The 13,864-nt window shown below is 42.0% G+C and overlaps 1 protein-coding gene across 2 annotated transcripts in view; it reads left to right on the top strand.

Moving 5' to 3' along the window:
* The window catches only part of LOC122807596 (myosin-IIIb-like), a 2,420,886-nt gene that overhangs the window by 1,575,134 nt on the left and 831,888 nt on the right, over positions 1-13,864 (top strand). For both annotated transcript variants that reach the window (XM_044078517.1, XM_044078510.1), the window contains exon 13: positions 11,714-11,779. In XM_044078517.1, coding sequence (XP_043934452.1) covers positions 11,714-11,779 — 66 coding nt within the window. The remainder of the gene's footprint in view (positions 1-11,713; positions 11,780-13,864) is intronic.

The following is a 13,864-nucleotide window of genomic DNA, read 5'->3' as shown; positions in this document are numbered from 1 at the left end:
CACTGGTGTGTGATATATTATGTGTACTATGTTCTGCAGAGGATTATGATGTGAAGCATGCTTGCGGTTGTATTTGGGAGGTCTCTGATGGTTAGGTAAGCTTCTTGTAAGGACCTCTGCATATGCAGGTTTGTGTGTTGTTGGTTTGGTAGGTGCAGGAGGTGAGGTGTGCATGCTGACATCCTGCTTAGTATCAGTTAACTGGGAAGGGAAGAAAAAGGAAGGTAATTAAAGGCTGAGAAATTAAGGGGACAGGCCTTTAGGGTTGCCACCCCTCTTTTTTTTCCGGACTATCCAGAAATCAAACTGATTCTCCGGTAGTCTGGAAAACACTGTACAAACTCCGGTATTCTGTTTCAAAAAAGGAAACAGACTATTGGAGTTGGTAAATCGGCTTATTTACTATCCTTTTTTACAGAAAAGTATAGTAAATCAGCCAAAAACAGGCAGCAGGAATGGAAAAAGAGGGCATTCCCCACCAGAAGATGTGATCATGATGTCACAAAATGGGCGGGATATGGGTGGGCGGGGTTACTGGTGATGTGAGGGGTGTGACTTTACACCAGTTTTAGCCACAACGAAAGGTGGTAACCCTGTGGGCCTTCCCAAGTGATCGTTCAGTAACTCAGTAGAATGTGCTGATGAGATGCGACTGGGAGGAGTGTCCAAAATCAAATTCGTAGTAGGAGCGGGCAGCTTAAAAGCCACCAAATTTAAGAACACATCAGTTGGGCAGGTGGGAGGGAAAAATAAAATGCAAATGCCAACCAGAGATCAGTAGTATTCAGGCAGAGTACAGCAAGCAGTCCACCAAACAAACTCTTCATCTAAACAGAAATATTTCTCTCTAAAAGATCATTGCTATTTCTTAGCTCCTCCCACTAATTAACTTTTGTTATTCACTGTTTGCAAAGGAATTGTTTGCTAACTTTTTTAACAGACCCTAGCCAAGACCTCTTAAAACTCCATCAGAACAGAAAACTTAAAACAAAACAAATGTAATACAAGAGTAAGATGCAAAATAGAACTGATCAAACCTTAAATGAAAAGCTTCAATGCAAAATAAAATGCAGCCACAGAGCAGCAGTATTCAGGCAGAGTACCACAAGCAGGCCACCAAACAAAATGGTGTTACTGTGGGAAGAAGCATTTTACATCCAAAGTATAACACTTAAAAAAAAAAAAAAAAATATCCAGGCATTTACTTTATTTTTTGGTCCCTTGCTCCTAAAACGTTTGGTTTGTTGCCAGTCATTGGAGATTAAAGTTAGTAAATAATAGCATACATTTCAGTTTCAGACTGTTATTTTCTTCAAAAAGTCATACTAACACAAATCATTTTATTTAAGCAAGTTTGTAATTTTATAAGAGCAGTAATTAAAATTTGTTCCTATTTTTGAGCCTTTGTTCCCCCTTTATTTTTAGGGTTTTACTGCTGAAAGATCCAGAAGTATGCAAACCTCTTTACTGTGGCTCTCAGTCACTCTGTCACACACACCTCTGTTTCAGAAAATGTATGCCAACACAAATCCTAATAATCAAGTAAAATATGTTCCTATTTTGAGCCTTTGTCCCAAATCTATTTTAGGTTTATTTATTTATTTTATTTATTTACATTTGTTGACCTGGAGTGTCCGACTGGATGTAGGTCCATTTTCAGCGGAGGCCCGGGGAGAAAAGCTGCACAGTTAAAATATACAGACAGTAGTTACATTGGATTTACATAGCAATTAACAATCACAAACATAGTTACAGATGAAGAACATAGTACATAAGTAGACAGCTAGAATCTTTATCATCTGCGAAGTACATCAGACATTAACAATTGTTACAATAAGAAATTCCTGCTGTATAGTAAGTCGTTAGGCTTATGAGCATCCGAGCTTGCTATAATCAAGGTAGTTAGTGGGGTGGAAAGAAAGGTAGTGGGTGGATGGGGTGGTTGATATTAGAGGGGAAGTTGCAAGGGCATAGCCAGCATGTTTTAGGTACGATTTCAGTAAAGTTTTGAAGTGGGTGCATGATGGTACTGAGGTAATTGTGGGTGGGAGGGAGTTCCATAATTTGGCTATGGCTCAAAAGAATAGTGTTTCTCTAGCAGAGTTATGGGTTTAGTGACCTGTAAGTGATTTTTGTTGCTGGATCTTAGTGGTCTGGTGGGGCGATAGCGTTGGAGTAGATTCTGGAGGGATGAGACTTTTAGTGGATGGTTTACTAGTTTGTGGGCGAGTGTGAGCTAATACCATTGAAGGAGGTGAGGGAGTTCATAGGTTCATAGGTTGGTACTAGGCTATCAGCCCTAGGGCCTATACAAGCCTAGCCATAACAATTCCATGGCTATTTCTTCCCACATTATTTACTTTCCTGGACCCCTGTCTAGCAGGGCGACTGAAGTGATCCCTGGGGTGAATTTCCTTTCTCCCATCCAAACGTCAAGGTTCCTCTTGAAGAGGTCCAAAGAGGCACTCTGCTTGACATGTATGGGCAATCTATTCCAGAGTCTGGGGAGTCTCTGGGTCAGGAACCTATCCCTCCAGCATGTTTTGTTTATTGTGATGACAAGGTTTAGATCCCTGGAGCGTGTAGCTCTGAGGGATTGGGATTTCTTTAAGTGTAGCATGTCCAACAGCTCTGGGTTTGACATGGCCTTGTATGTTAAGCAGAGATCGCCTCTGAGTAGACGATATGACAGAGTATAGCTGGAGGTTTTTAAGGCGGTCAGCGTAGGGCATCTGCTTTAGGCCTGTGATTCTTTTAATGAGGTATTTCTGAGGCCTTTCCAGTTGTTGCAGATGTCTTGAGAGGTACATACCAAATGGGGCATTGTATTCTATAATGGGTCTAATGAGGGATGAGTACAGTGGGACAATGACCTCCTTTTTCTGGATGAAAAGCCCTTGTGATGAGGTGTGCCACATAGAAGGATTTCCTGACTGTTGTGGCGATGTGGTTATCGAAGATGAGACCACTGTCCACCTGTGTCCCTAAGTCTCTTATCACACTTTCTGTGTTTAGTGTACTGCCACCTATATGGTAATTCATGGATACATGTTTTTTCCCAAAGGGGATAACAATACATTTCTTGGCATTGAGCTTGAGCCCATGGCTCTGGCACCAAGCATCTGTTTCTGTAAGGCCCTTTTGTAGAGTATCCACATAATTTGGGGATTCAATAATGGCCCAGTTTGCAGTCATCTGCAAACTTTGTTAGCCAGAGTCCCTTAGTATTGACCTGTACTTCAGAGAAGTAGATGCCAAACAAGAGCTGCCCCAGGGCTGAACCCTGAGGTACTCCACTTGTCACTTGTCTGGAGCTGGATTTGGAGTCGGCTACTTTTACAGTGTGGGTTCTATCAGTAAGCCATTTAGCAACCCATTGGGTGACATAGGGATTAATACCCAACTTAGTAAGTTTATCTATGATTCCAGAGTGGGGATGGTGTCAAAGGCCTTGGCAAGGTCTAGATAGGCTGTGTGGACCACCTTACCCTTGTCAATGGCTCTGGAGACTGATTCAAAGAAGTCAATCAGGTTCAGGAGACAAGATCGGCCCTTCACAAACCCAAACTGGGTGGGGTCCAGTGTTTGAAGGTTACCAATGTCTTTGTTTATAAGTTCCATGATAATACGCTCCATGGCCTTGCAGATAAGGCTTGTCAGACTGATGGGACGGTAGTTTCCGGGATCCAAGGTGGATCCCCCTTGTGGATTGGGATAACTGTAGCTCTGCCACTCAGTGGGCACGAAACCTGAGGTGAGGCTATGATTAAACATGACACTTAGGTGAGGTGCCAGTTCATATTGTAGTTCATGTAGTACTCAGCCCGGGATGTCATCTGGTCCCATGGATGCTGTATTCTTGGCTTTAGAGAGTGCGTTTTGTACCTGTGTGGCCGTTATTACTGGAATTTGGCAATCTTCCGGTATTGAGATGGGCCATTTAGGGGTGAGAGGGGTGAAGTTGGCACTGAATCGATCTGCCAGGATATTGGCAATATCCTTTGGATCAGTATATTTATTGCCATTCTGTTTTAGCTCAGAGCAGATCTGAGCATTGCCATTTAGATTCTTGACATAGTTATAGAATGCTTTGTGGTTGTCTTTGGAATCTTTGGCAATTTTATTTTCATAACTAGCGTTGGAGGATTTTATGAGGCATCTCAGTTTCTTACTGAGGCTAGTAAGGGAGTTTTTGCATCCTGGGATTTTCCTCTTTTCTGCAAAAGTTTCTTCCTTTTGTTGTAAAGTTTGTTTATGGCAGGGGACCACCAGATTGGCTTCCTTTTTGGATGAGAGCATTTTGGTTCTATTTGGGATGGCACGATTCATGCATGAGTGGATGTGCTCAGAAAGTGCCTTAGTGTAGGATTCAGCAATTGAACTTTCAGTTCCCGTCTGCATGGGTGTCATGAAGTTTGTCACTTCTGACTTGAGTAGCATGAAGTTGGCTTTGGAGAAGTTTATTATGGTGGTTTCTTTACTGGGGGTGGGGTGGGATGTGGATGTTAAGGATGATTAGCTTATGGTCAGACCTGACTAATGAGGGGGTGACCATAGGTATGGAGCATTGATTTGCCATGTTGGTAATGACCAGGTCTATTATATCGGAACCCCTGGTGGGGACTATGGATTAGTTGATCCAGGGCGTTGGAATTTATGAATTCCAAGAACCGTTGCGCAAAGGTGTTGGGACATGAGTAGTTTTCCCAGTTAATGGCAGGATAGTTAAAATCACCCAGTATTAGGGTGTTTGGTTCTATCTTAATATTTTCCAGTATGTTTAAAAAGGTGTAGTGAGAATCTTGGGGTATGGTGGGGGATCTGTAGCAAGCTACAATTTGGATTGTAGTCTTACCTAGTGTTAGTTGCACTTGGAGAATTTCAGACACATTGTGTTGGCCAACTAGCCTGGTGGTGTGAATATCCTTGGTGAATATTGACACTCCTCCACCTTTAGTGTTTCGGTCCTGGTTTGGTGGCTGAAAAGTGTGGTAAGAGTTGTAGCCTGGTATTGTAGGGGTGCTCTCTGGAGCCTTGAACCAGGTCTCAGTTACTGCACAGATATCGATGTTCTCCATTTTTAGGAGTGCCTCGAGAGAGTACATTTTGAGGTTTAGACTTCTAGCATTGAGTAGCATTACCTTCAGATTTTGCATGCTTGTACCTGTTACGGTGGTGGTTTTGTCCTTTGAAGTTTGCCTAAAAAAGGCACTATAGGAAATAGACAAACTAAAATTTGACATTCACATATCCATGACAGCCCAGTTCAGCAAGTGAGAGACCGTGGTGACTACGGTAGGATGCCCCTGTGGCGAATTTGGCGATTTTGTTGTAGCAGGTCTCTAGCTTGTTTAGATTGCATTGCCTTAGGTTGGTATATATTGGAGAGGCATAAAGTTGGGTGGAAATAAGGTGGGAATTTGCTTCTGAAATCTTTGCTGCTTTGGTGAGAAGTTGCTTATTTCTGTATAATGCTCCTAGTTTTTTGTGGACTTTTTTATGGTCATGGATATGTGAATGTCAAATTTTAGTTTGTCTATTTCCACTCCTAGCAATTTGATGTGTTCTGTTGGGTGTATAGTGGTGTTGTCTTTTGCTGTAATGTTAAAGTCAGAGTTGTTTTGAGTATGTCTGGTGGGTTGGAAGATGAGCAGTTTAGTTTTGTTTGGGTTGAGTATTAATTGGACATTGGGGATAACCACATTTCATAGAGGAAAAGGCTTCCTGTGTGACATTTTGCAGTTTGGGTAGAGACTGTGCTGAGCAGATGATGGTTGAGTCTTCTGCATATTGTATGGGTGTGCCATGTTTGGTGGCAGAGGCTAGATTATTGGTGAAAATACAGATGAGTAGGGGTCCAAGGATGGGTCCTTGGGGAACCCCTATAGAGGACAGGTAGTTGGGGAGATAGGTCATTCTGTCATACAACAGATTGTTGGTCAAACAGGTAACTCTGAAACCAGTTGGTGGCTGATTGAGAGAAGGATAGGTTATTGAGGACAGAGATGAGTTGTTTGTGTGGGACCATGTCAAATGCTTTGGATAGGTCTATGAAAGTAGCAGAGGAGAGAGAGACATTGTTTTTATGCTGAAGGATAGTGTTAGTAAAGGAAAGTAAGGCAGTGGTGGTGCTGTAGTTTGGTCGGAAACAATGCTGAGTATTGGAAAGGAGGAGGTCAGTAAGGAGGTAGTCTGAGACCTGAAAGTGATTGCATCTCTCTAGTGTTTTGGAGAGTGGCGGTAATTGGTTAGTTCTGTGTAGGAGCTGCCTTTGTGGAGGGGAATTGTACGTGATACTTTCCATAGTGTGGGAACGTAACCTTCTGACAGAGATTGGTTAATCAAGATGGATACTGGGTAGGCCAGAGCATCAGCTACAATTTGTAGGTATTCACTTAGGAGGTTGTCTGCTGCTAATTTGGTGGGCTTAAGTTTAGTTGAGTTTTTTTATGTTGGAGGTAGGAACAGGAGAAAAAGAGAAGACAGGAGATTACTAGTTGAAGGTGTGGGTTGTGCTGTCTTGCTAGTGATAGTATGGTTTGTGTGAAGTGTGTGTTGAATGAGGTAGCAATATTTTCGGAGGAGTGAGGGATGTTAGGAGGAGGGGTACTGATTTTGCCTGGGTGAAGGATGGAGTTTATGGAGGACCAAAATTGTCTGGGGTTGTGTTGGGAGGAGTCTAGGGCAGACTGGTAGTATTGAAATTTGTCCTGTTTTATTAGCTTTTTGACTCTGTAGTTCTAGGAATTTGTCTAGTTTAGGGTGTTTTGGTTTTGCGCCAGTGCTCCCAGGCTTTTAATTTCTGACTTAGTGGTTTTCTGTGGCCATGGAGAGGGTTGTGCTTTAGTTCTGGAAAGTCTTATGGGGGCGTGGTGATTAAGGATGCTAGGAAGGTAGAATTAAAAAATTCAACTGGGTCATCAAAACTAAGGTACTTTAGAGGATGCCAGTTACATTCTTTGAGGGATGAGATGAATGTGAGTGGGTTAAAGTGTAGTTTTTTACGTATTTGATGGTGGATGACAGGTTTAGCTTGGTACGGGTGTTTTTTGAGTAGGAATGTTGGGGGAGTGATCACTGAGGCTATCTGATAAGCAGCCTGTTATATATGACTGGGGGCTCTTACTGACTAGTATCCAGTCCAGGGTAGTGTGCTTGTTGGAGTTTTTATTTATCCTGGTTAGTGACTGGACTAGTTGGGTGAAGCCATGAAGGTTTAGATGATGGGTTGGATGGTTGCCATAACAGAATTGCCAGTCAATATTGAAATCACCTAAAATTATAGTTTCTTGGGGGAGATGGTGGGTAGACCAGCTGAGGAGATTTTCTAGTGGAAGGATGTTTTGGCCAGGTGGGAAATGGCATCCAGTTATGTCGATGGTTTTATTTTGGTTTATTTTGAGGTTGGTATATATTATTTCTTCACTGCCTATTCATGGAGCTGATGATTTTAAGATCTGTATGTTTAGATGCTGTTTAAATATTATAGCTATTTATCCATTTATCTTGAGCTAAGAGTCAACAGAGCATACCTTTCAACTCTTCAGTTGAACTGATCCTTGAACTGACAAGACAGTCGGGGATCTGGCCCACTGAACCGCCCTGTTAAGACAAGGAATTGATTCTTGAGGCATACAGTTCTGCACCTTCTACATCTTGGTTTGTCTCTCTGATGGACAGTCTTATGAGCTTGGTCACTAAGAGGGCATGGCATCCCAACATTGCTGAATCAGTACCTCACAGACTGGGTAAAATATTGCACCCATCTAAGGATAGGCAGTTATGGTCAAAAGGACGTCTGGTAGACACACTGATAATTGCAACAGCCACCAAGAAGGAGCTCATGGACAGGACATCTGCTGTCAGTCCTCTTAACAGACAATGTAGAGTGAGAGAATGGGAAAGCAAGCATATGCCTCTGGCTCCTTTGCGCTGAGGGTGTTAAATTACCTGTTTCATATGAATATCTTCCAAAGGGACCTAGCTCATCAGGCTATGGATACTTTGTGAAAGCTACCTTCACAAGATACTCAGAAACAACTAGAGACAACATTGAGGAACATTACAAAACTCTCCTTGTATGCCAGTGGAGCAATTAGCGTACAAGATGTACGTCTCACCATGTCTTTCCATACGTGACTCTGCCTATGTGCCTTTACAGACAATTTCAAAGCATCTATCACCAATGCTTCCTTTGACAGCTCCTTTCTGTTTGACCATATCATGAATGAGAAATTATTAAGGTTTGTACAGAAAGGCAAAATGTTGTCCACTCTAGTGTTCAGGTTTGTGAACTCTCAACAGTCTTTCATTATGAATCAGAAAGGATGAAAATCTCAATATCAGCCCTTTGATACTACCGTATAGAGGAGTGGCCACAACAGGGGCAGTCACTTTAATGGATGCCAATCAAGAGATCTTGGAAGTCTACAATATCAGCGTTTTGTGGTCTCTCTTCTGGGAAAAGAACTACTGACCCTGAAGGCTTGCCCGATTGCTCACCTCTTCAGGCAGTTGAGAGGCATCTGTCCCTCCACTCAGATGCATTGCTGTCCATCACACAGTTCAAATAAGTAAGTTGGATAATATGCAAAGGATATAAAATTCCCTTCTCCCTACCAATCCTTTGTCAAATTCAGTTGCTACTAGATATTCCACCTGGCCAGTATGATGCTGCCAAAAAGGGGCTGTCTGCCCTCCTTCAAAAAAGATCTATCCAGGAGGTTGCACCAGATCAGAGATGGTCAGAAAACTATTCCAGGTTGTTTTAGTACCCAAGAAGAACAAGGACCTCAGGCCAAATCTAGATCTCAGTGGCCTAAATCAATACATCAGAAATACCCCATTCAGAATGGTCATGGTGCAAATGATTTTGCTGTGTCTAATGGCAAACAACTTGATGTGCTCAATAGATTTCTGTGATGCTTACCTCCACATAAAAATTGAAAAGAATCCAGGAGCTGTCTGCACTTCTGTTTGGGAGCTAGTCACCATCACTTCAGAGCCTTACCCTCTGGGCTTGCCAGAGCCCACCACGTGTTCAAGTGCATGGCTGTAGTCTTGTAAGTCTTCCTTCAGAAAGGGTATTTGTCATAAGGGAGACTGTGCTACTACTACTACATTGCTTCTCTCCAGCAGTTCTTATTCTAAAAGTTCTAAGGCTCATGGCAACTTCTCTGGCTATGGACTTCCATTGCCTTTTTCACACGAGGATTATGCAGTGGATACTTTTGGTACAGTGGTTCCCGGTTGTTAGAACCTATATCTTTTTCAGTTCAGTTGGCAACATACTGCAAAAAGACACTTACACTTGTTGATTGCACTCCCCATGTCTTCTCCTAGGCAGACCCATTGTGTTTCTGCTGTAGATCAGTGTGTGTGATATACCTTTAAGAGGCATTCCAGTCAGTGGGCAAGTGTATATAAGTACTGAGCATGTGCAAGCAAGAGTGCCTTTTTGAGTGAACAGCCAGAGTAAGAGCACGCATGTATGGCATCAGTCAGACAGTTTTCAGTTCAATGTTTCTGCCATCCATGCTGATGTGTTTGCATGTAATAAACTATTTAACTGAACATCCAAGCCTCATCTTCTTCTTAATGCACATTAGGATGAGTGATAATGGCTGCAGTAGGTGCCACAGATGTCCCCTTTTTGAAGTAGGGGGGTACATTTCGAGGGGAGGATGGTCCAGGGAGTATGGTCGCCAAAATAAGCTAATCTTCACATTAATATTCTGGAGATACAAGTGGTTTTCCTAGTATTGCAGGAATTCTAGGATCACCTTCTCCAAGGAGTGATTTTTTAAGGACAAAATGTCAGTAGTTTGGTATGTCAACAAACAGGAAAGAACCAAATCCTGTCTCTTTGCAGAAAGGCTATGGCAATGGGCTTTGGATTCTCATTGCTTTCTAGTAGCTGTTTACATTCTGAGGAGAGTCAACTACCTAGCAGACAAGTTCAGCAAATCTGTCCTAATGCCTCACAACTGGTGTCTTAATCCTTCAATGACTTAACAGATGTTCACTTGCTGTGACCTTTCTTCAACACCAAATGCAGCAGCTAATTTCTCCTCTTCCTCCAAAGGGGCAGTCAGCACAGAATGCTTTAGTCTGTCAGTGGCCTCCAAGCCTTTTTTGTGCCTTCCCAGCAATTCCCAAGTTCCATATGAAAGCAGTGTTATGCATATCAGACCTCACCTGAAGATGCCTCCCTGACTCTTACACCTGTAACTGGATCTTTTTTCTCACCCCATTGGGCAGACTCAGCTGGGCATTCTCAGTTTCAAGCTTACCACATGATGTTTCAAGTTCCAGTAATGGCCAAGGACCCTTCCTTGTCTAAGATGCTCATTCTTATCTTATCAGCCTCTCAGAAGAAATTTACTCAAACAGTCTTTGATGCAGAATCTAGACACCCTTCTAGGCCCCATTTCAAAGCTGCTACAGTCCCTAGCAACTCGAGATAAGCAGGAATATAGTTTTTCTACAATTAAGTAATTACTAGCTGCTATGTTTAACTACCATCACTGCATTCAAAATCACATCTTAGCCTCACACAAGTTATGGAAGGCTTTCCTCAAATTGTTATTTTTGTTACTCTGGCCCATTAAGAACCCAGTTCCTCCTTGGGGCTTAAAATTTGTCCACCCTTTTGACCATCAGCTTTGACGTACCTACATTTTTTGTATCTTAGAAGACTCTATTCCTGATCTCACTTCTGCCAGAAGAATATCAGGACTCTATGCCTTGTCTTCTGCTCCCGCTTATCTGGTTTTCCACCAAGATGTAGTCTAAGGACTAATCAGTTTTTGTTCCTACAGGATCATCAGAATCTAACTTGAACTCACTGATCCATCTGTCAGTAATCTTCCCATATCATTCAAAAAGCGAATATTTACTACACACACCAGATGTCCACAGTGAGCTATGATTCTCTTTATGTAGAACCAAATGAAACTGAAAATCCATTGGAGTATTATGATGTCAGGGTCTTTCACTGTTGCGGGAGGCAAACTTGATTTGAAGTTAGTGGGGCTGCAACTTATTATAGTAGTGCAAAGTTCAGGAGCTCAAGGCTCAGAACATTGGTAGAAAGCCAGAGTGGACCTGACTAGTGCTTCTTTTCCTGGTAGTTGTAGCGGTCAGATTCTGATGAAAAGGATTCAGTGTTAGGGTAAGGACGTAACTTCCATTTATTTTTCTTTGCATCTGTGATCATGGATTTCTGCACCCTGTTTTTCTTACTAGAAAAAATATTGCTTTTGTCGTTGTCTACTTTCTTGCATTCCCCTATAGTCTTTGTTTCACCAGTCAATTACAGAAATCTTTGTTATAGATCCAGATCAATAATTTGTTTTTTTTTTTCACATGGATGCTCTCACATGCAGGCAGATACTTGGTATTTCAAGATTGTTTATTCATAATTAAGCAGTGGCATGGTCATCCATTAGTTGTAGACTAAAGGTTAAGATTTTTGCTCCTTAATCTCTCTTCACTTTTTCATTTGCTGATATGTTTAAAACTTCAGTGGCATAGCATTTATATGAAATAAGCTATATTATTAAGAGATTTCTCAGCAAGGAGAGCATTAAATTTTTGATTGAACCCAGCACTTTTGTAATGACATTGTTTCTTAGATTAGAGAAAAATTTAATGCTTCATACTAAAGTTGTGTGGCATGTATTATTGACTGTAATTTCTTATATAATTTCAGGACCTTTTTTTAATCAAGCCTGCTGGAATTATGTGCATTTTGGATGAGCAGACTGCATTTCCCCAGGTAGGAATATAACTGTAAAGAATGAGAGAGTATGCACATGAAAAATTTGGGATTATTTTTGAAAAACAACATATGACTGTGTGCCATTATTGTAGTCATTTATGTATTGCTTTAATGACCTCATATACCTGAGATATTTGAATGTAATGAATGAACACATGCATACATTTTGGTTACATTAATGAATTTCAGCTTATTGCTGTCTGACACCATAGCGCCACCAGCACAAAACTTCAAAACTTGCCATCACACACACACACACACACACACACACACACACACACACACTTTATTGGATATGTACACCTCAGATGTATGATTCTGATCAAATGAATGAATACATAAGGAATGCCCCCAGTAATGTATCTGAGCTTGCTGCTGTCTGATGGGTACTGTGCAAACCATTGCAACTGCCCCTACTCCATTGCATGACCATGCACATACACACATATGTACACACAACAGTTATTGCCACGTTAAACATTATGTTCACCTCAGGTGTCTGAATCTGACTAAATTAATGAGCAAGTACATAAATGGCCACAGTACTCTATTTCAATAGGTTATTCCTAGGTAGATACAGTGCAGGCCATTGCAACTGCCTCTGCACCTACTGCCTGGTAACCATGGTGAAGACTGAGGCATGAGTTAAACTGCAAACTGAGTATACTGTGCATAGAAGGAATGTTTGTGATAATATTGTGTAAAATGATGTTGCTGTTTATGCTAAATAATGAATCAGGAGGTTTGGCTAAGGAGGAAGATGTGGTTTCCAATGCCCATTTGTTGCCTAGCGTTATTGTTTGGTAATGGAAATGTGCTGCTTCACCTTTGAACAACTTCCCCATGAGGTACAGGACAAGGGAGTTTAACATCCCCTGGTGTGTCATTTTAATGAGACCAGCACCAGTGTAGTCTCCAGTCCAATGCTGAAATACCTCTTTAAACAATAAACTCTTTTATAAAGTTGGTCTGGGTATGCACTAATCATAATTTTTACCAAAACAGTGACCTGTAAGTCCCTTCCATCCAGTTTACCTGATTAGAACTCTGAGACATATCATTTATGTGAAATGGGCAGTCAAGTGACTGTAAACGACTGATGGTAATTATCCAAACTCAAGAAGGCTATTTCTTGAGTTTTGATCACAGGCAGAAACTAGCCTTGAATGGTCTCCACATATTTCCATGCCGTTTTACCAGGCCCTTCTCATGACTTACCTAAGATGCCTGTCATCTTCCAGGCTTTTTGCGCACTTAGCTCGGACTGATGATTATCTCAGTCTTTCTTTAAGAAACTGAATACATGTTCTTCGTAGTCAGTGTTGCAGTACTGATTTTTGTGTCTTCCTGCATTCAGAAGCCTGCATCCAGCCTAGATGTTCATCGTGTTTCACTGTTGCAGTCATTACACTTGGGTTATCCTGCTGGCAGGTGACCCATAGTCAGCCCGAGTTCCAAAGTCTTGGTACGGCGTCAGTTGCTGTCGCCTCTTCCCTGACGTCAGTGCGCCAGGGGTATAAAAGTTGCAACCAACGCCATTTTCTTCAGTCTTTCTTGCCGCGCGGTGCCCGAAGCATAAGCAGTTCGCAAGTGCCGGTTGGCCGACTCCTGATTGAATTTCAGAACCGAAGACTTCAGTAAAGCTAAGTACCCTGTTGGGAAAACTTTTTCTTGCTCCAGACTGATGTCAGTAAAAGTTAATTGTATTTCTTGTGGAAAGCAAATACCTCATAAGGACTTCCACTCTTACTGCATTCCTTGCCTAGGCCCTGACCACGACATCACTAGTTGTCAGTTTTGTGCTAGATTTAATAAATGCACTATTAAATGTCGGTTTGATTTTGCTTTACATTATTTTGGACGAAGATTTAATTACATAATGCCATCGGAGCAACCGACGACTGGAATGTATAAAAAACGCAAAGACAAAGAAAAAGACAGGCATCCGAGGTCCAAAACCGACGACGAAGCCTCTTCTAGGCCAGTCGCCGGTTCTCAGTGAGGCGCTTTTGCAGCCTCTGACACCCGCTACCTCAGAGCCACAGGCCGCAACCGACAGCCACGTGGAGACACCGAGGCCTG

Source organism: Protopterus annectens, chromosome 1.part1, assembly GCF_019279795.1.
Source record: "Protopterus annectens isolate FY-2018-M chromosome 1.part1, PAN1.0, whole genome shotgun sequence".
Taxonomy (NCBI): Eukaryota; Metazoa; Chordata; order Ceratodontiformes; family Protopteridae; genus Protopterus; species Protopterus annectens.
The sequence above is the reverse complement of the archived record's forward strand: the minus strand, read 5'-3'. Positions and strand labels throughout refer to the sequence as shown.